General features: G+C 43.9%; 1 protein-coding gene and 4 non-coding genes across 9 annotated transcripts in view; 4 read left to right on the top strand and 1 right to left on the bottom strand.

Annotated features, from left to right (window-relative positions):
• ncanb (neurocan b) overlaps positions 1-22,803 on the bottom strand; it is a 129,001-nt gene that overhangs the window by 10,022 nt on the left and 96,176 nt on the right. For all 5 annotated transcript variants that reach the window (XM_086046281.1, XM_086046283.1, XM_086046285.1 and 2 more), the window contains 3 exons: positions 21,143-21,259; positions 5,892-6,005; positions 1,831-1,989 (listed from right to left, as the gene is read on the bottom strand). In XM_086046281.1, coding sequence (XP_085902407.1) covers positions 1,831-1,989; positions 5,892-6,005; positions 21,143-21,259 — 390 coding nt within the window. The remainder of the gene's footprint in view (positions 1-1,830; positions 1,990-5,891; positions 6,006-21,142; positions 21,260-22,803) is intronic.
• trnag-gcc (transfer RNA glycine (anticodon GCC)) lies at positions 6,388-6,458 on the top strand. The gene has a single exon. It is a non-coding gene; the product is annotated as a tRNA-Gly (tRNA).
• trnag-gcc (transfer RNA glycine (anticodon GCC)) lies at positions 6,604-6,674 on the top strand. Its single transcript has one exon. It is a non-coding gene; the product is annotated as a tRNA-Gly (tRNA).
• trnag-gcc (transfer RNA glycine (anticodon GCC)) lies at positions 8,874-8,944 on the top strand. The gene has a single exon. It is a non-coding gene; the product is annotated as a tRNA-Gly (tRNA).
• trnag-gcc (transfer RNA glycine (anticodon GCC)) lies at positions 9,116-9,186 on the top strand. The gene has a single exon. It is a non-coding gene; the product is annotated as a tRNA-Gly (tRNA).

Here is a 22,803-nt window from a genome sequence, read left to right as displayed (position 1 = left end):
GCACTTGCCCTCATTTGGGTCGAGAGTGAGTTGTAGCCAACCACGGCTGACTTTGGAGCACCAGGTCGCCGGGCAAAAGACAAGCAAGTATTTCCGCTCACATTTAGGAGCGTTATAATTAGATATTTATTGTCATTCCCTTGGTAAATCCAGGGTATCTGTGCACTTGAGACTTTTCAAGGCCACTTTCATCAAATTTATGATGACGGAGAGTAGGTGAGATTGGATCTTAAAATAATTGCGTAATTTTAGCCCAAGCAGAATTCTATTCAGCCTTTATGTTATGCCCATTTTATTTTATTGAGGACACTTTTCATCTTAGTATACTTGGCATCTGTCCCTAAAGCACTTTTTGGCCTTTAACTGTGAAAGGTGCAATAAAAAGGGAAAAAAAAAAAAAAACCATTTGATTCCTTACTTATGCTACCATGCTGCCAACATAGCAGCCTTTGCTAACGCCGGCCCGTTCGGCGTTCTAATGCTGTTTTAGCATCGCTAGTGCTTATGTTGAAGCTGCACACTCGTTCGCTGGGACTATTTACCACGACTACCCACTTTCATAATCACGTGCCATTACAAATGGCCACGGCAAATGTTCTCTTTAAACTCCGGGCCAAATTCTGCCTTGAGTTTGACATATAAGCTCGAAGGCTAAGAAAACATCAGGCAGCATAGCATAATGCTCACACATTCCTTCTCTATTCCTAATCCCCCGCCAGTGCGATGACGTTTTTTTTTTTTGTTTACGCGTGAAAGCAAAAATGTCAGCGGTGACGTTCCATGCGGGAGGAGGGTTAATCCCATTCTACGCCGTCTCCACATCGCGCCGCATCTGATTAGCATCATCAGCGAGCTCATTAATCTTCCTAATGACGCTGATCTCCTTATTGCAGGGGTGGAGACGTCGGGTATTTAGCCCATTAGACGCCTTTTATTTTGTTGTTCGGGTGCACAAGGAATAGCGAGGGAGCTTGGGCTACGACGCGCACGGGGACTTTTCTGTTTTGAAATGGAGCGAAAAATGGGGCGGCTTTGCTTGCATCGGAGCCGATGTGGACACACTATCGATTTGCTTTGCGCAAAGGAAATCAGCTCACCTGTTTCCAGACCAATCACACTGTCACCGAACATGACAGCAGATTACGCGCCGTGTCACAGACGCTTACATCAGCGCCAAAAGGGGCTGTGAGCGCACTGCTCGCGGTGTTTATTCAGGAATTATTGAAGATGGGGGCACAGGAAAAGCACATGGACAGACAACAAAACTATCAAAGTTAAGACATTTTAGATAAGTATCAATTAGGAGCGCAGATGTCGGTTTTGGGCTGCTAAATTTCTGGTAACTTTCCAGAAGACGCCATGGCAATTTTCAGTCTTTGGAGGGAGAATACAGCTGTAAAATTTCGCAGGATCAGGACAGGGGTAGAATTTTATTAATTATCTAATCATGTGATTGCGGGATGCTTTGTTGCTGTGTGAAATTGCAAAACCCCCGACCCAACCCCTTCCGACATTTTTTCCTTCGACAAGGAGGCTCCAGGGGAATGATGAACTTGCGCGCTTCTCCTGCCCCGTGGTGTTAAAAGCAACTGCCACTGTCAAACAAGTATTTTGCATATGTTGACGTCTGCTAATTATCTAATTGCTCGATGCCGTTTCACTGTGGCGTGCTGCCAACTGGCCACATTAGATTCCGCTCACTGGTCTCGCCCTGATGACTCCAATCAGTGACATTTAGAGGGCGCCGTCACTTGAAAGCGGACCAACTACCCGGGAATGCAAAGCAGCTTTCGCCAAACTTCTCCGGCTCATTTGGACTCCCGCGCTCACCTCCGATGAAGTTCTGCTCGGCCGGGCTGTGGATGCTGGCCAGGTGGCCGCTGTGTTCCCGGCAGTCTTTCTCGGCGTCCTCCCACGTGTGCCGCCGGCTGAAGTAGCGGTAGCAGTGGCCATGGAACTTCCGCCATGCGTGCTCGCAGCCTTCCGTGTCTGCCGGGGGCACATGGGGACACACAATAGCGAATGGTTGATACACTCCTATCACAATCCTATCAAGAGAAGGCGTATTAAAAAAAATAATAATAAAAAAAATCAAGAATCAATCATCAGTAGCTATCCAGCAATTCCCTTCCTCCCTGCCAGGAATAAAACCTGTCTCTGTGTTATGATTTAAAAAAAAGAAATCCATATATAACTGCCTAAAGAGAATAAGCATAGCGAGTTGAGTTTAATGAGCATAGGGAACGAGTGCCATAAATACAGCCATCTCTGTAGAGCAACCCTCGTCTCTATGTTTGTTTGGCGACCGACTCACAACATTGCTGGGAACTGAAGACAGGGCAGCAAGTCCGGCCATGGAGGGACATCCCCTCACGGACTAATTATACACTGTAAGTCCGTGCATCCGCTAAGTCTCCCCGACATCGTAACTAACTGGTTTCCGAAGGCCGCGCTGCTGTACGGCGAAGCTTGTTGACGAATTTGCCTCGTGTGAAAACAAGAGCGACTGAGACCGTTTCTGGGACGTTACTGTGTAACTCGTTCTGCAATGTTTTCTACATCGCGATTTCTTTCCCATCGCTTGCAGAATCACTATAATATGATGCAAAACGTTGCTATGCCAGCCTAAATCAGACATGTCCAGCGCCGGTCCTCAAGGGCCGCTTTCCTGCCTGTTTTCCATCTGTGCCTGCTGCGACACAACTGATTCAAATGATCGGCTCATCAGAAAGCTCTGAAGAAGCTTGATAATGATCAAGCTGCCGTGCGACAGCCCCGGTCCAGCAAAAGTCCTTTCATCCATTGAAATGACAGCGCTGCTTGCATTGTGCAACGCCGGCTCGGCAATTAAGACCCGTCGCAGCGCTCGGCCTGCCATCCCCACTTGGCTGGGATGCACGTATGTGGGTATCTCCCTGCAAATCGGACGCACGGGCTCCATGTGTCAAATTTTGGCGCTCCCCGCAGCTCGCGGAAGGCCTCCGCTTTTTGGGCCGACAAATCCGAAGCGACACCGGTGAATTGGAAAACTGCAAATGGGGTCTGTATGGGGCCCTGTTCAGTATGCATAGATAGGAGAAGGACAGAATACCAGAACAATATTCAATTCCGTGCACAATTTGAGAACCTTATGTGTTCGCTTTTTGGACTTTCGAACACAGGTCGTCCATTTGTGGGGGGGTTTCAAAGTCAAAAACATTGACTAGGACATTACAGGTGTGTGGTTTAAAAAAAAAATGAGACAAAGAATTTAATCTGATCTAATTAATGACCTCACACACCTGCCACCATATAAAGAAAAAACAGAATTAAAAAACTTTTTGTCCTACTTAAAACAGTCATTATGACTTGACACCAGCAATTTATTTATTTATTTTTTATTCTTTTGGACACCAGCAAATGCACACGGCGCATGTGTACTTTCGCCATGTCGAGGCTCATTTTAACGCAATGAACTTTAATCGGCTGTGACCACTCCCACAGCGGGGCTGCCCTCCCTCTCCCTGCGCTCGTCACTGAAATGACCAACATCGGACAAAACTCGCGTCCACGGATTCATAGAGCCCTAAATGTTATCACGTTGAAGTGTTTTTTTTTCTCGGCGAGGTTGCGAGGCTGCGCGACAATTGATTCTTTCTCTGATTGGTTGCTTCTCCTTGGACACGGCGGTGTCAAATATATCAAATCAAATCAGAGGCGCAGTGGTGGCCCGTTTAGGCAGAAAACTAGACGGGCTCGAAGAATCAATGCTTCACACGATTGCCCACGTGACCAAATGGTAGCGAAAGCAAGCAAATATGGCAAGAAGACAGGAAAGGAAACAGAGCGAACAGGGGGAAAAAAGGCAAGAAAAGAGGAAATGGAAGATCAAGCAGCATGTTTCCTTCCCCCTCAGATCTCCGGCTTAGTCTCCGCTGATTTCTTCTTGCTCTCGCTGACAAGAGGCAGCCTCAGAGCTCCACATCACATCAACCTCTTCAAATATTTAGACATTATTCAACTTGTCTTCCTTTTTTTTTTTTTTTTTTTTTTTTTTTACCCCCCTCTGTCTTCTCTGTCACGCTGCGAGGAAAAGCCAGCTCATCAATAATATTCACACAGAATTTAAACGATCAAAAAAGACTGATGGGCTCATTTATCCACACCACTTGTTGTTTTTTTTTTTTTTTTTTTTTAAAAGGACCACATGATTCTTCATTCTGTTGGGCAGCGTGTATAAACATTAAAAGTGTACATCAAAATGGCATCTGTGTTTGACGTGTTTGTTAAATTCTAAGTAGGGATGGGCGAGTACCGGTACGTGGTATCAGTATCGGTGCCAATACTAGCCTTTTTTTTTAAGGTATGGGTACTCATGGAGGCTGCCGATACCAGCCAACGATACTTAATAAATCTGACATTGAGTAAGTCCTCTTCAGCAGTAGTTGACAGTTTGACACATGTGTGTCATCATCTGCTTCAGAACAAAAAGGCCTTTGTTCACAATTTCGTGTCTTCGCGTTAAATTGTCATGTCAAAGCACTAGAGGTATCGGTAACCGGCCTAACGTTTTCCGTTAGTTTTACTAGTTGATTTCATTTGACTTAAACAAGACAAATTTTGCATTTGTTTCACAATTTTAAAGTTCCCAAGCGGCATCGAGGGGCCGTTCCAACACCTTTAGCAACTTTTTTTTTTTTTAAAAACAAAGTGGCTAGCGATAAATCGGGGCGACCTTTTGTGGTGTTGCTGGAGATTTGTGGAGACTTTTGAGCGTTCCTCAAGAGAAGAAGATGCCACCAGTGCCACCTGGCACTAGCATCGCATATTTTTTCATCTTTCAAACTGATTTCCCTGCTTCAAAGACATTTTAATGCCTCTTGGAATCAAATCTGGCAGCGTTGATTATACTTGGCGTTCAATGTTAATCCGGTTGTTTGCCTTTGGTTTTGTAGTCCGGGCTCTCGCGACTAAAACAAACGCGGCCTTGTTTAGCATGGGGCAACAATCAAAAGAGAGAGCTGACGCTCAGGGGAACAATCCAAACTTGTGTGGTAAGATGTAGTGCGGGGAATATTTGTGAAGTTGAGAGGCTGCGAAGACTCTCCAGACAGCCGGACAACTTCTGAGATCATCTTAAGTGTGTCACTTAGGCACCGTCGTGAAATGTAGGCAAGATAATATTTTTACTTGAGTAGAATATTGTAATGCTCTTTCCACCTCTGCTAAAATGGGCCACATGGGAGAAAAAGATGGGATTCAGGTCACATGTATTGTATATGCAGCCTAAGATTCAACACTTGCAGCAGTGTAGGCGATCACGTCAAAATACCGACTGAGGGGGGGGGGGGGGTGGAGTGACAAAAACAAAAAGGCACTTATATCATATCAATACATGCAATTTTAATATATTTCGTGTGTCTATTTTGAGGAATGGAATGCATTTAAGACTTATAAGGAAGACTGTCAGACAGGATTATCATATTGGGGAGACCACCCACCCCACGCTGCATAATTCCAGCTTCATTAAGTCGGTGTGACGGCAAACTTGATGGCGTCGCTGCCAACTTCGCCAATGCATGTTTGCTTCAGGCTACGGTTGAAAAAGAAAAAAAAAAAAAACGCCTCACAGAGTAGAAAATATGGAGTGAGGACTTGGGCGAGGAGGAGTAGCACGGAAAGTGACATTGCATTGATTCCACACCTCAGGATTAATGAGAGACAAATCATTTTTTTCAAAGCTTTTTTTCACAGTATAGCTTCCGGCGTCTGACTTCAGATCTGAAGATTGACAACCAAAGATTAACGCTTTCCCCCCAAATCTTTGTTTCGGGGCAACAGTGGTAACGCCCAAATGAATGAACGACAACAACAACAAAAAGAGCAACAATTTACTCTGTTGCCATTTTTACCTTTCTCGCATGTGGCGCCGCTGTAGCTGGGCAGGCACAGACAGACGAAAGAGTTGATCTCGTCGATGCAGGTTCCTCCGTTGCGGCAGGGGTTCGACTGGCAGTCATCGACATCTGGAGGACGGACAGAGAGAGAGAGAGAGAGAAGGAGGTCAAGTTAAGGTGAAGTAACAAGCCGCATACTAACGCAGCGGCGCAATGCCGGCGGTTGACTTTTCAAACGACCCGCCGACCAGAGGGAAAAAAAAAAAAAAAAAAACAAACCTCGAGATAAAGTGTACGAAAGATTAGCGAAAAGCGTCCGGAAAGAAACAACTTCTAATTAAAGCCGATTGATTGCACGTCATCAGGAATGCGCTCAAGCGCGTCACGATAATTGCAAGCGCAAAGGGAAAAAGTACACCAATGTGAGGAGGAAGTACAAATGGAACCTCCAGCTCGGCTCTCGTGGCTGCTACGTGTGACCACAGAAATATGCACCCTCACAGGCATGCTAGCATTGGTGGTTCAGTGGTAGAATTCTCGCCTGCCACGCGGGAGGCCCGGGTTCGATTCCCGGCCAATGCATGCACATCTTTTGCAACATAAGATTTCTCAGTCAGATGTGAAACTCTTCTTTTCATGTCTATTTGTTTTTCACAATTTCCCGGCGCACGTCGGTCCTTCTCAGCTGCTTGTGACCACGCGACTGTGCAAATTGGAAGTGCCGCAAGCATTGGTGGTTCAGTGGTAGAATTCTCGCCTGCCACGCGGGAGGCCCGGGTTCGATTCCCGGCCAATGCATGCAAAGCTTTTGCTACACTTCAGGTTGCCGAGTCAGCTGTGAAACTCCTCTTTACGTGTCTCTTTGTATTATGCTGCTCCCTGGTGCACCAGAAGGAGCTCAAAGTGGGTCTCTCCTGCTCAATGCTATATTTTCTCGTTCTTGTGAAGAAGAAACTACCACACATCGGGGCAGGCTGCTACATGTGACCATATAATTAGCTAGGAGGAGAGCATTCCGTCAGACTGACGGCTGCCGATCAGCTCAGGGTTTGCCCCGCCTCTGACCTAATCTCAACTGGGATAGGCTCCAGCACATCCGCCACCCTCGTGAGGATAATCAGTCGGGGTGTCCCGATACAACTTTTTCACTTCTGATACAATACGGATATTGCAGCATAGAGTAGTGTCTAACACCGATATTGATACAATATCAGCAGGAATGATGCATGCTTTTATTTTTCAGAATGAAATGTTACGAGAGACTTGACTCAAAAAAACAACAATAGTCAGCAACGGTAGGTATGAGAAAATATGACACATTTTTCCCAAACATTTGGGTTACATAAATTCAACCTCAAACATGAGAATAACTGCACTTGAATAAAATCAATACAAAATAAACTAAAGGGCCCTGAGAAATGACCCTAAAAAAGTCAATAAAAACGAATTATTCTATATAATTAAATAGAAATATATATTTTTTTACATTGAGTGTATGGTGGGAACTGAGCCTGGATTGGACTGCTCGTATAATGAGCGCTAATATTGGAGCTCCTGGATTTAGACTGATATAATCCGATCCTGTTTTTTTGGGCTAATATCGGACTGATATCGGATATCAATATTTGATCATGGCAACCCTTATAAGCAGTATTGAAAATGGATTAAGGGATGCATGGATGGATGGATGAGTGGATGGATGGCATAACTGCCACTGTTGCACCGTGCTAAAACGATGCATATACTTGCTCACGCGACCCCCCCCTCAACCCCTGCGAAGAGGTCATCGGGCGTGGGAGGAGGTAGTAAATGAGCCCTGCAAAGTATACCAGAGAAAATGACATTGCAGTGGCGAGGTGATGCTGTGAATTCTGGGAAGTTGCCACATTCCTGGCCCAGATTAGGGCACCTTTACGTGAGTGTGTTTGGCTAAAGCAGAGTGACGGCATCATTGCTGGAGCGACGACTGATATCAAATGATGGATTGGACGCAGAGGCAGACAGCGACAGACTGGAAAGAGGATGAAGAGTTTGAAACTCAGATTCTAAAAAAAAATAAAATAAAATATCACAAATAAAAGCTCAATCTCTATTGATTTTGCATTAAGACGTTGGCCAAAAATGAAAACCCCTGATTTTAAATGCTCATACCTTTTCAAATATTTGTATTTATATAACTGGAACCATAAAAGACCTGTCTAATTTTACTTTGAAATTTTACACACATCCCAACATACAAACTACTTAAACCTACATAAAACACTTTTTTTTTAAACAAAGCACACGTTTCACTCCAAATATAACTCTTCATTGAAACAACTTGTAACGCTATAAGAATATTCTGTGCACAAATCACAAACGACATTGACATACAACGTGTTTCGATCTGACTTGCCGCCATTTAACAAGTCGTCTAGAAATGACGCAGGAAAAATGACCACCATTCTCATGAAAATGAATGCACTTTAAAGCTCGCAACTCACTATTTTCAAGAACGACAACATTGCTGCGCATTTGTAGCTCACTACGATTGTTTTTAAACGTCTGAGAAACGTTTCAATATTTCGTCATTTTAACCGTATAGAAAAAAATGAGAAACGAGCGCTAGCATAGCATGCTAAGTAGTACTGTACCCTCACCGTCAATCGTGAGTCGTCAATCATCCTCCAGTTAAAGTGGTCTGTAAACTCTCTGGCAACGGATTCACGCACGCGTGGACTCACAAAAATAAAAACAAAGCAATATTTTTTTCGAACAAAACTATCATTAGCGATCATCTTCTATGTTGAGGTCTGGCTAGCCGCGGGGTTTTGCTGCAGTGTACTAATCCCAGCATGCAACAATTAGCATCCAAACAGTGCCATTTTAAACCACAACCGTCATCTCGAAAGACTCAACAGTTCTCATTAGGAATATAAAACGAAAATTAACCATGGCAAAAAAAAATTATTATACCTTTATACCATTATACCATTATACCTCTTTTAGTCATCACATGCATTGGTGGTTCAGTGGTAGAATTCTCGCCTGCCACGCGGGAGGCCCGGGTTCGATTCCCGGCCAATGCATGCACAACTTTTGCAACATAAGATTTCCCAGTCAGATGTGAAACTCTTCTTTTCGTGTCTCTTTGTATTACAACAGTCACAAACCAAAAGAACGTCGGTCCTTCTGTGCTTTTGCGTCGAGGCAGGTTGCTGCTTGTGACGACGTGATCGTACATATTGAAAGCGCCGTAAGCATTGGTGGTTCAGTGGTAGAATTCTCGCCTGCCACGCGGGAGGCCCGGGTTCGATTCCCGGCCAATGCATGCATTGCTTTTGATTCATTTCGTCATTTTAACTTACTCGTTGTCTACTATATGCCCCCTTGTGGCCAAGGCGTGCACATCCTTTGATTCATTTCGTCATTTTAACTTACTCGGAGTCTACTATATGCTCCCTTGTGGCCAGTGCGTGCACATCTTTTGATTCATTTCGTCATTTTAACTTACTCGGTGTCTACTATATGCCCCCTTGTGGCCATGGCGTGCACATCAGAAGAATAATGGGGCTGGTACTCTTTATACAGTAAATCTAACAGACTTTTTTCAGTGTAGTATGTTAAAATTCAAGGGACTTCTGAAAAAACTTGGTCAAGGGCTATATTCCAATGGTTTTAAATGACAACTTGGCAGGCTCTCCTAGTTTTAGTTGGCGAGCTATCCTTTGATTGTCCTTCATCCTGAGCAGAACTAGGATCAGTCAATCCAATGTCCTCTGCAACATTGTCTGTTCTGTCCTCTCTCATCGCAACCTTATTCGGTTTGGTGAGCTCTGTGTTGTCAATTTCCTTTTCAGGTTCGCCATTATCTGGTTCATTGCGTACTGCTTGACCTTCATCTACAGCTACACGAGCAGGTAGGTCTGTTTCATCAATTAAGTGTGTCCAGTTCGGTAAGATACCCAAATGTAGGTCAATTCTCTCCACAGGCAGGGGGTCAGCAGGTTAAGTAATATCCACATCATAACGTCTTAACGGACTGACATAAAGCTGTTGGCATAATAAGATGTACAGACCACGGGTCTAGCTAGCTTCTTTACTAAGCTAAAGAAAAATATGATGATTAGAACGGCTTTTGACAATGAGTGTTCTGTTATTGTTGTTGTTGTCAGGACCCTTATTAGAGTCTGAACAGATGAAATTGCATTTCAGTGAACCCTCGTGTTTATAATTTGCGTTAATAAATACCGTCGTCGTTCAGCAAGTACATCAATAAATGCCAACGTTGTCCTTGAGGCCATTTTGTCCCGGAACTTGGAAGTCGTTTGAACAAATAAACGCGTTTTACAAATAGCATCGCTCCCATTAGAAGAAGGAAGTAGACGGCTCTTCCATTCCTCCCACCAAGCCGGCGGAAGTACGATGCTTGGTAGCCTTGCCTCCAGCCAACAAGCTTGTAAAAAAAAAAAAGGGTATAAAATAAAAAGGTAAACAGCGCTTTTCGCTCGCCTTCATAAGTGAGACCTCGACCTTAATCAGCAATTTCACGGCTATGGCTCCTGGTGGCTTTAGCCAGCACTTTCACGGTCCAGGTACAAGCTCAGTAAACATTCAAGACAAGCAATCGATGCTTCGGCAGAGTACTGCTGTGCATCATGGTACTTTATTTGGCAGTAATAGCTTTTTTTTTTTTTTTTCCTTATACGAACCGGTATACGGGAACAAAACAAGATTTTGAAGAAAGCGGTAGCTGTTGAACAAATGTCCTATTTCCCTGTCATAAATATTCAGCCCAATGAAATATAATTTGTTGTCTGCTTTGACATGAAAATGGCTGTAATTTCCGCAGTGTGAGTTAGCGATGTTTATGCCTATTTCAAACATCAAAACATCTTAAGGAACATCGTAGGAAAATTGCAGCCATTTGTCTGTCTGCGGCAAAGGCACTTTTCACCTGAAGTCAAGATTATGGTCTTCCCATTTCATAATTTCATGATTACATGTTATTTGAAATCATTTATTAAACGTTAGCAGCATTAGCCTCATTAGCCTTTCTAAGTCTGTCGCTGTCCTTTTACAACCCTTTCGACATTGCTCCATTTGTATTTTCATTTTCATTACAAAACGAGCCTCTGGGGTGCCTGCCCACACATTAAACAACCAAGTACAACTTTTATCTGCCTATGTCTGAAAATGTGTCAATAAGCTAGACGGCTATAGTAGATATAGTAGCTAGCTAGCTAGCTACACAGACAGATTTGTAGTTTTGCGGCTTGGTAATAAGTGCCACCTTGAGTGAAAATACACGAATCTGAATTGATTTGACATTTTTACAAAAAAAAAAAAAAAAAAAAAAACCATTTACCCTGACATTCACACCTACGGACAATTTAGTAGTCACGTAATGTTTCTGGAATGTGTCAGCAAGTCAGAGTGGAACTGTAGGGTGACATGTTAACTACTAGTCCAGTGTGACACACTGGGGCTAAATTGTCTCTTCTAAATGAGCAGGAGAATGACGTCCTCAAAGGTCCAATCGGAAGGGGGGGGGGGGGGGGGGGGTTGATGGTAGATATTTGAGTGGACGGAGATGGCCGGCGAATCACCGGCACTGATGTGACAGCTAAGTGACAGCACTTAACGTTTGACAGCTCATCGGCAATTTTGTAAAAGCGTACGCGTCAGCTTGACATCTCAGCCGACCGCCCCCAAAAAAGTGAACATTTAAATGTGGAATGTGATACTCTGAATGCCTGAAAGAAAGAAAGAAAGAAATCAGTTCAAAGAAACTTCTGACTAGCGTCTTGAGTTTTTGAAGGAGACGTCTAAAGGAAGTCTATTTCTGTCCAGGGCGTTAAGTGCTTCGGAAAATAGTGAATAGCCGTCACAAAGAAAGGGGGGGGTGGGGGGGGGGGGAAAAAGCACTTCATTAAGATGAGGAGCATTAAAGAAGTGAGTGGAAAATGAGATAAAGACGGACATTAATGAGGAAAATGCGGACGTTTAGGCAGGGCACACGTTTGCTGACAAGGACAAAGGGATATATGTTAATACCAGCTCATTATGGGCTCTTTCTGTGTCACAGCGCATCATAATTGTGTTGATTAAGTATTCCGTGCAGTTAATGTCATATCCGGCTCCTGTTTCTTGAACTGCAAAAATGTACTCGGATACTGTGGAGGTGTGGTTTCTTTTTCGAAGGGGACATAAACGAACTTTTCAATATGTTGTATGCAAATATTTGGGTCTGTGGAGGGCCTTCCCAACTAACTGTCAAGTGTGAAATTATATTTATAGACTATAATTTTTTGGGTCAAGTTAAAGTCAACTTCAAGGAAATGATTGGGCTAAAAGTTTTCTGTAGGCTACCTAATTAATGCATCACATTTTTCAATTAAATTGTCTGATATTAAATGTAGTTTTAAGTATCGGAAGTTTCTCATTTTTAAAAATGAGTCGTTTATTTCTTTGAATTCTATTTCTGAGCATGGTTGCTTTTATTTCTTTTAATTTAATTTTTAATTGTAATTCTAAACATTGTTGCATGAAGGCAAAAAGCTTTGTCTTTGTTCTGTTGACATTAATGCAAAACACAATATACTGCAAATCTAAACTTGGCCTGTAGATGGCAGTATGACTATCAAGACTAATACTGTACAACCACGTCATTTTGACTAGCGTGACTCGACATTTTGACAAAAATCCGGGTCAATCCAGATATCTTGAATTCACCTCAATTCATGACTTCTACATCCTTTTCCGATATCGTAAATTAAGTTTTAACTTGGCCAAATGACATTGCTCGACATGCAACCGCATTTATGATATCTCAAACTGGAGGTACGGATCGTCGGAATTCACAACTACGATATGTGCGACTGAACTCCAGACAAAGACAAGTCATCGTTCACACGATTGGCAAAATGACAAAAGTACAGCAACAAAAAGGTTGTACTTTTTACCTCGCAAGACTGCTTTTGAATCAGGCAATGTCTGCGCGTCTTCATGTGAGTAGTGCCCCTCGCCTCCAGCTGTGTCAGGGTGCAGGTGGATTACAAAAGAATGACGATGGACCAGGAAGAAGAAGACAAAGAAGCAGCCCAGGGCTTTAAGATGCTCCCGTGAGAGCTCGGTGCAATGCCGATCAGTCAATGTGAGGGGAGGGTAAAAAAAAACCAACAAGAAAAAAACAACAACTCTTTGATGCGTTGGCGTGTCTGATGAAAATAGAAGCAAATGTCTCAAGCTTTCAAAGACGAACAAGATGTCTCCTCGCTGCTATTCCCAATCCCCGAATCCGAACGAGATGCTTGAGGGCCAGGTGATGCTCTGGGAAAATACGCCATCTCAATAATCACATTTCTTTTCACATTAACCCCCAACACAATACCAGTTAGCAAAATGGTAATAAAAAAGGTGAAAATACCAATATGATAAAACTAAACTACGCTGAAGAACTGTCGCACACACGTCTGTAAAAGCCTCGCCACGCATCGGTCCACGATAAGACTACGAACGGAGAATGCGCAAAATCTGTTTCTAGTGGTCATCCTTTGAAGATGACTTCAAGAGCAAAGCGCAGAATTCACAATGAAGGCGAAGAATAATCCTGGAGTGTCAGCCAAAGCCTTAAAATCTCGATCAGGAAAACATCAAGGTGTCGTTGGAGGGCACCATGAAGGAAACCGTGGAGGATGTTTAGAAGGAGCACACAACCTCATCGCAATCGTTATACTATCATCCTGGATCGGGGCTGCTTTGTTACCTCAGGGCCTGGACGCGTTGCAATCATCTTCCATTTTTTTTTTCCCCCCCTCGCCATTTGCCTCCCATGTCTTCTCCTGGCATTGTTCCCTTTCCACAGTAAATCTATCCCATCTATATTTTGGCACGTTTCTCTCAAAATGGCAACCTTATCTGCCAGCATCCGGCCTCGCCTTTGAGGGTCTCCTGGGCGTCTTTCAGCCCCCCCCTCGCCCCTCATCCACCGACCATAGCCGAACTCTTTGAAAACTTTTTCACACCGACGCGACCGCGGTCGAGTGTGATCGTCCGCAGCTTTCAGGGATGCTTTTCATCTTCTATTTTTATCCACCCCCACCCGACTCCCACCCCCCCCTCCCAGTCGCTCCTTCTTTTTTCTTGCTGTTTATTGCGCTTTCGCCTCCATTTTCTTCTCTGAAGACACTCGTACACTTAAAAGTACAACGGCTCCTTGCGACGCCTTGAAGTGGAACGCTTCCCCAGAGGGTTGAGCGACAGGCCGCCTGTCACTATTGTTGCCGTATACTTTAAGCGCTAACGGCTTTGCCCGCCTCCGCCGCGTCACAATCAATTAATGGCAGCGGAGACCACCATGATGCTGTGTTCTCGCGTCTATTTCCGGCGGCAAAATAATCTGCAGAAATACACGCTAGTCACAGGCCGAGGACTTTATTCATCTCCATCTTCTTAATTTCTGCCTCATTGTTTTTTGGTGGAAAATGTTTTAAGAGTCAACTAGGGCTGGAGGGGTAGATTATTTTGAGTATCGATTAATCTGTTGATTGTGTTGTAGCGGAATCAATGAATCTGATAAATAAACATGTAATTTCCGTTCGTTTATTAAAAGCAGGACATCATTTTAAATGTATATGATTGTGGTGAGAGGCTGAAATGCCGAGGATTTGGACAATTTTAAATCAAGAAAGGCCTCAAAACCGTTACTTGATTATTCAAATGATTGATTATTCGGATAGTCGATTAGTTGTCGATTAATCGACGCATCGCTCGGGTCAACCGAATGAATGATTATTAAAAGGCTCGATTTTGTTAACTCCCGCAGCATATAATGTCAAGTGAATGAAATCGATCCAGGATCAAACTATCGCCAGCATAAAATCATTATCTATTAACATTTTAAGTCATTTTTGAACATTCTTAAACGATTATGCAACGCTGCCCGATTACATACCCGTCATTATTTTTAAATCTCTGTCAGCTCTCCTTTGTGCCATTTCCATGTTTTTCTCCTTTCCTGAATCATTATTTAAAGTGTAAAATGTCTCAAAGTCAACTCGGTGTTGGAATGGTGAAAAAAAAAAAAGCCGCATTAAATCATTCCGTGGTCAAAACTAGTCTTGCAGCATTTGCGCAACTTTAGAGTCATAGTTTTAGCGGGTTTTCTTCGAAAGTTCCACTGCGCCCCATATGCCTTCCATATTCAATCCTTGATGTCTGTGAGTGTGTGTACGTGCGTGCGTGCGTGTGCGTGTGTGAGAGACCCCTTGTGGACAGCTGATAAGACCCCCCCCCCCCCCACGCACACACGTTTCTGAGGCTTCCAGGGGAATCAATTGAAGTCACTTTCTACGTGCTCAGCTTTTCGAAGCTTCATTTTCAACCTCACCCATCAACCTAGATAAGAATGTACGCGCCCACACACACACACACACACACACACCCCCACACACACAAATATATTGGATCAAATGAGCAAAAAGTATTAAAACGGACATTAGAAAATGAATTTCAAGTGAATAACATTTAATTTTTGGGAACATAACACTTCCATGCAATAAATGCATTCTGAACTTTTGCCCCATATTCATCTCTCGATCCGAAGCCCAAATTCCAATTTCACACATGCACACGCACGCACACGCACCCGGAGGCATGTTTTTTTTTTTTTTTGTGCACGCGTAGCGATAGCGAAGGGCTCAGGTGGTCCCGGCGGAGTTGATTTTTGGCGAGGGTCTGGCTGCCGGTGCACTCAATCATATGCTGATTGAGGAGCGCAGCAGGCTGGATGAATTAATGAGGCGTGGGGAGGAGGAGGCGGAGGTGGCGAGAGGCAGCCAATCAGAAGGGCTTTTTAAGGGCCTCCTCAGCTGGCGACAAAGTGTGACAAAGCGCCGCTCATCAATCACGCCAAAGATGCTCTCTGCCACGCGCGCACCCCCACAACCCACCCCCCCCCACCTCTCCGCACTGGGTTCACGCGAGGCGGCGAGCTGACTTGTTTGTCGTTCACACTAGCCTTCTTGTTGCCCTTCTCTGAGTAGAACGCGGAATATTCTGCATACAGAGGAAGATTTGTTTTGTTCTCGCTGGAGTTACACTGTAGGGCAAAAGTACACGATTCCGATTTAACGGCCACTTTCAGCTTGAAGTTTAGCATTAGCTTCATGCTAACATCTAACGGGAAACACCATAGATGGGCTGATGACGCGTAACGGTGCGGCAACACTTGTGGACAGTAGGAGTGAGTATTGGCAAGGATGTTGCAATACAATAGGTATCACGACACTTGGGTCACGGAACGATATTATCACGATATTGCGATATCACGATATTGTGATGTTCTGCCCAGTTAATATCAAAATTACATGTAGAGATGAGAAATGAAGTTCCTGTATATGTTAATCAGAAGATATGGATCAGAGGACAAAGTGAGTTCAAACTATTTGCTTCAAAACATCCTGTTTATTATTTGTGTTTTTGCATATTCTCTGAAAAAAGGAAAATGGAGTGTTGGACACTGCCATCATTAAAAGGATATTAGAAGCTGAAAAATCGATAAAAATCACGATATATTGGAAAATTATTTTTTTTCCACACCCCTAGTGGACGGACAATATAGCAACGCTCACGGGCATATATTCTTTATCCTTGTGTGTGTGTGTGTGTCTGTGTAGTTGTGTATTCTGTGTAATTGTGTGTAGATTCGTGTCTAAGTGTGTACGTGAAAGTGTTTTTAAGTGTTTGTGTAGTGTGAATGCGGGTGTGCGTGTCAGTGAGTGTGTTTGTGGATTTGTGTGGGTGTGTGTTTGGGTGCGTGTGTGTGCGTGTCTGCGTATGCGTGTTGTAGGTGCACTGTAAATGTATCTATGGAGGTGTGCGTGTACGTTTTTTAAGTGTTTGTGTGAGTGCATGTAGTTGTGTACACGTGTAAATTTATGTTTGTGTAGTTTTTTTGTGTGTGTACCATAGTAGTTTGTACTGCACTGCACTTACGCGTGTGTGGAGGTGTGAGCGTGTGTTTGGGTGGGCGTGTCAGTATGCGTGCACGTACCGTGGTCGCGTGTGCGTAGGCGTGTGTGTGTGTGTGTCAATATTTAAGTGTGTGTTGCGTGTGTGGGTGTTTGCGGAGGTTAAGGAGGGTCGGTGTCAGGAAATGAGCTGTGTCGAAGAGAAGCGCTAAAGGGAATCGCTAGGTAGCAAGTAAAGAGCAACACGCAGGACGCAGGCATCCGCAAGCCGATAAGCGAAGAGCCCCAATGAGTGATGCGGGACAATTAGAGTGAAAGGACAAATGGGAGAATCATGAAAGAAGCCGGGGTGGGGGGTGGGGTGGGGGGGTGAAAAAAAAGGGAAAAGGGGTAAGAGTGGGCGGTGGTGAAATGATAGAGCAGCAGCAGCAGGGAGGTGCGCAGGAGGGGGGGGGGGGGGGGAGCTCAGATCTTAATCGTCATGATTGAAAAAGTAGGCAGAGAGAGCTGAGAGGGGAGGAAATCAAATCGGTTTTCTTCCTGTCGAGCACAGAACCAAATGGCGGACATGTGCAGGACGCCAGATAGGACGGCGCTTCGGCGACCTGCGCCAAGGAGGCCATCTTTTTTTCATTCGTGTGGCTTGGTTGATGCGCAGCACTTTTTCATATACAGCACGCTGCAAAAGTCTTATCGGACAGCAGAGTCCAGTTAGGACATTTATGTGAACCGGCACTCACGCCAGCGTCGACTGTAAGCGGGGGTCCTCCAACTTTGGCCGGCTCGATTTTAACGAGTGTTAAAACGGGGAATGTTACTTCTCGTGACATGAGAAAAATAGGAAAGCTGCTCTGTATAATTAATCCAAACTCAATTGCAAACACAAATGAGTATTGCCAAGCAGTTTCTAGAGCAGGGATGGGCAACTAAAAGACTGGAGGGGGGCCACATGGGACCACACCAGATGTATGACAATATTTTCAACATGGACAAAATACATGCATGGTACGTGCAAAATACATGTTTTTCATAGATTTCATTTTTGATCAGACATTTTTTAATGTATATGGATTCGCATTTTTTTTGTTCTTTTCAAAATTTATTCAGATGGAAAACATATATTGAATGTTTATCAACATTTTTGGGCGGAATTATGTGGGTGTATAAAATAAATAAAAAAATAAATACAGAGTGTTGCCCTGCTCTAATGTAAGCAGATGTCAAAGCTATATTATTTGCTACGATTAACTCTGTATTAACTATGTTATATTACTAGGTGATTATACGGGGTAAGTTAATGGCATATTATGGAGCACATTTTTTCCTGTCCATTACCCTCCTTCTAAAGCTGAGTAGTTATAGAGTGAGCCCCTACCAATCCACATTCTTCCTGCGGAACCTAAACTCGCCTATTTTGTGCTTTTTCTGTCATGCCTTAAAGTGCCACTTAAGTACTGGATTATAAGAAAGTAGTAATTGCTGTCATCGAAGTACATTGAAGTCACCCGTCTTGCTTGTGCTAAGATCTTTGTATGTCAAGTTATGCCGCATGTGCACGTTTTTGGTAGCCGAAAGGCTATTAAATAGCTCAAGCTAACATATCGTCGCTGAAAAACACGCATGTCCATTTTTTTTATGTAATTTTTAAATTTTAAAAATTTTTAATTTTTTTGTAATTGCAATTTTGTAATTTTTGTAAAAAAAAAATATATATATTTTTTAATGGGGTTTCCGCTTTACAGACATACCATTAACGTGAAAAAAAAAAAAATGGCCAAACTGGACATCCATCTTTTTCACAGGACAACGACGATATGTAGAGCTCCCGTTATTGCTTGAGCAGCCAATCAATTTTGGGGTCGGGAAATCAAATCACCTGCAAAGCAACTTTCAAGGGCAATGTTGTAAGATGAGCTAGGAATGATGTCCCAAACGTTTTGGCTCACATCATCATCATTTAACAACATATTGATATATGGAATTATAAACCTTAAACGGGCCCCTTGTGGGCGACATCCACGCACGCAAGAGCCCGAGCCGCATGTTTGACGGTCAAACACGAGCTTGCCCAAAAAGTCCTGGCTCCCATCATCAATAAGCTTTAATGCATGTACAGACACAAGGAGCAAATTATGCGGACGTATGGGTGTGCTTGCGCATTAACACCCAAGGAGATCAATCAACACCGGTGCGCTGCATCGATAACTCGTGACAAATGCGCATTGAATTTTACACACACGCAGCGTCAGTGATGATTTGCCGCGCGGCGATCAACGTGAGCGCGGCCCGCGGCGTGAATTGTAAAAAAGCTTGGCGAAGCCTCACGGCGGAGCGATGGCCGGGAACCAAAACGGACATCACAGGGCGACTTGGCAAGCGAGCACGTAGGCGCAAACGTGACGAGGCCCGCTGCCTGCTTCCGTTGTTCGCCTTTCGCAGCGGGAGTTGGAAGAGTCCCTTTTGATATTTGCACAGCCAGCGCCCCACACCGCCTGCCTCCTCTCATGATTCACTCGCAGCCCCTCATCCGCAACATCCAGCGTGCGCCGCCGCCGCCGCTCCAACGCTTTCATCAGCATCTCCACCCCTCGCTGAGCTCCGAGCTCCCCTGTGATCGCCGTGTCCTTGCAAGTCTCCGCCGCGCGCACGCAGAGTACGCGCGCACGCCCGCCGGAAAGATTGTGCACAATGACGGACATATTCTCCTCTCGCGCAGCTGAGTGGAGAGATGAAGCTGGTCCCTCGGGGTCGCATAAGGTGAGAATATTTGATCATAAGCGTAGGGCACATGCAGGGGAAGGGGACGGCATGGAGATGGTGACATGTGGATAATCTCCATTGGTCTTCAGAGATGATCATTGATTGATTTGGGTTCATTAAAAAAAAAAAAAGATCCAGTGGTGGGAATGTGAACGTCACTTGTTTGTCTCTATGCTGGGATAGCTTCCAACAAAACCCCGACACAAAGAAGGAACAGGGCCACAGAAAATGGACGGACGGTTGCTCCCGCGATTTTCTGGCAACCAGTCCAGCGCGTACCCCGCCTCTCGCCCAAAACTAGCTGGGATAGGTTCCAGCTCACTGATGACTCTAATGAGGACAAGCCCTATAGAAAATAGATGAATTGGGGGATGGTTTTGGATAAGGACTGGTGCGCACAAACATAACGTTGTCTGAAGGCATTAACCACGACCAACCCCCCTCATTAAGAAACGTGTAAATAAATAAATACATAAATAAGTCAGTAAGTAAGCAAGTAAGTAAATAAATAAATGTGAACAATCTTGTTCTGTTTTAATTCTCCTTAGCAAATCACAGTGTCAATGGTGAGCTATTTTTAGAACAGAGTGTGGGCTACTCATTTTGTCCTTGGGGCTAACTAGTGCATGTTGGCACCGTGTTTTTTTATTTGTTTTTATGCATATTAGTCAAATGGCATGTGTGCAAGTAACTGCAACTGCATCCCTTTCGACTAACTTCCCTCCATCTCGTCTTCTGTGCGTAACTGCTCACCCCTCCCATCTCTGCTCGCAGAGAAGGAGGTGGAAAAAAAAAGAAGAAGCTAATTGGAGGCAATTGACTTCAAAGATGTAGCTTGATTGCTCAACTCTGCAATCAGCCAATCATATTGTGCCCTGCTTAGAGGTCCCTTCAAAAAAGAAAAGAAATATGGTAATTTTGTTTGATTCCATTGTCATTTTTGTTTTTGTGAACGGCATTAACTGAATTGTAACTTCAAACGACTGTCAGTGTGTACCTATGTATATTTATGTATACCAATGTGTATGTATGTTTCATTTTGTTGTTGTTGTCAATGTTATAAAAAAAATCTGCTCCATTTCATTTGAGATTCATGTTCATCTTATATTGTTATTTATTTTTTGTTATAAATTAATGAAATAAATGTAGAAGCGCTCATTAGCGGTGACAGACAGTATTGGCAGTTATTGAAACCTTGACTTTTTAAAACCACGGTAAAACCTCAAACCGGTTTTCGTGTTGGTTGGAATGGTCCGGGTGTGTGTTCCATGTTTATTGCTACGTTACGTTCTGTTTATTTTGAGTCCGTCACGACAATGATAGAAACCGCAAATGTAAGGCGTGTGGCCCTAATCCTTGGTTAACATTCTGATGTGGGTCATGTTTAATTGTATTTTTAGAATGTGCCGCGGGCCGATAAAAAAATCGAGCCCCGGGGCCACTCCGTGCAGTCGAGTGTGCAGTGGCGTACAGCTGCTGAATGTTCTGCCAACATATGCCCGCCTATGGCTCCATCTGTTGACCCAGGTCCCAACCGAGGGCACGTGGACTCACCGATTTCGCAGCTCTCTCCGGAGAATCCCTGCGGGCAGTAGCAGCTATAGCCGTCGCCCTCCTGCAGGCAGCTCCCTCCGTGGAGGCACGGGTTGGTCTGGCACGGGTTGCTCTCAACTGCGAACGAAGAGAGTGCATAATTCATTCCCTGACAAAGAAAGAGCATCGCAAGAGCGCCCGGGAAAGTTGACAAACCGCGACGGTAAATGAGGCGAAAGCCTGTCTCTTTTTCCGACTCCGCGCCAGATGCTTGATGCGTCACGCCGGTTTTCATCGCAACGGATGCTCGTCAAACTCCGGAGTGAGGTCACGTCTGACAAATGTGCCGAAGCCCTCGTAAAAAGAGTTGATCATCGCACGTTTGTATGTGCGGTATATATATTTTTTATGACAGATTACTGCTGTGTGGGCAAGGTGATAAACATCATTTATGGAGATAACTCCCGGCCTCCGTTCGGGAAAAAAAGCCTTTTAATAGAAGATCGTAATTATTGCACGAGTGAATGCGCTGCAAAGAGAAAGGAGATGATTCACAATTTGATTATGGTGGAAACTCTAAGTTGAGCGCAGGTTGAGCAGTTTTAATGTTAGCAAAAAAAAAAAAAAAATCTACCCATAATTACTTTTGAGTAACATACCTTAATTTTGCGTTTGTGGAATATAAGTTAAGCAGCAAAACGCACTCGTTTTTAGCCATCTCTGGGGGCGGCCATTTTGTCTTCTGTCGACTGAAAATGACATCACGACTGCTCACAACGACCAATCACGGCTGACCTGTTTTCTGAATCTGAGCCATGATTGGTTGTTGTGAGCAGTTGCGATGTCATTTTCAGTTGATAGAAGACAAAATGGCCGCCCCCAGAGATGGCTGAAAACGGGTGGATTAACACTTATTCTACCAATGCAATATTCATCAGAATGCCGTGTTTCAACTAGTGGGCCTGCTGGGAACATATCCTTGAAAAAAATATGTTTGGGTTGACCTCCGCTTTAAAGTGATAGTTGCGTAAAAAAATAGCATCATAACAGAAAATGACATGTATAATGTAAGATCACGTTGTAGAATATTGCTTGAGTAAAAGTGTTGAAGTATCTGACATTAAAGGTACGTCAAAAGTCAAGGTATTTTAGAAAAGTGAATGGTTACAGGTTTTAATGATAGTTTTATTCATTGTCATTTTATTTTCATTTTGTTGATTTTAGTGGCGTAGTTGGTTTCCATGTTGGCTAATGAGCGGCGTTAGCTAGCACAAGTTAGCCTGGCCGTCACTTTAAAGCGAAAGTGAACCCAAGAATTGTCTTTACCAATAATCATTTCTATGCAGCCTCACTAGTCTAAACTTGATATTCTGATTAACATTGTGTTTGCGGAATACGAATTAAGTTTCAAAATCTGCCTGTTTTTCTCCATCTCAGGGGGGCGGCCATTTTGTCACTTGCTGTCGAATGAAAATGACATCACAGTTGCTCGTGGCTCAGGTAACGACCAATCACGGCTGAGCCAAAGATATGAATGTGACCGCCCATTGACCATGAATTGACAGGCCTCTTGATTGACAAACCCAAGAAGTTAGCAAACAACTCATCCACATACGCTTCATCCAGCTCGCTTTTCGACAGTCAGCACTATTCTCTCACTTAGTATTCTGCGGTTCAGGCAC

This window comes from Filicampus tigris, chromosome 12 (assembly GCF_054856515.1).
Source record: "Filicampus tigris isolate MCC_2025a chromosome 12, RoL_Ftig_1.0, whole genome shotgun sequence".
NCBI lineage: Eukaryota > Metazoa > Chordata > Actinopteri > Syngnathiformes > Syngnathidae > Filicampus > Filicampus tigris.
The sequence above is the reverse complement of the archived record's forward strand: the minus strand, read 5'-3'. Positions and strand labels throughout refer to the sequence as shown.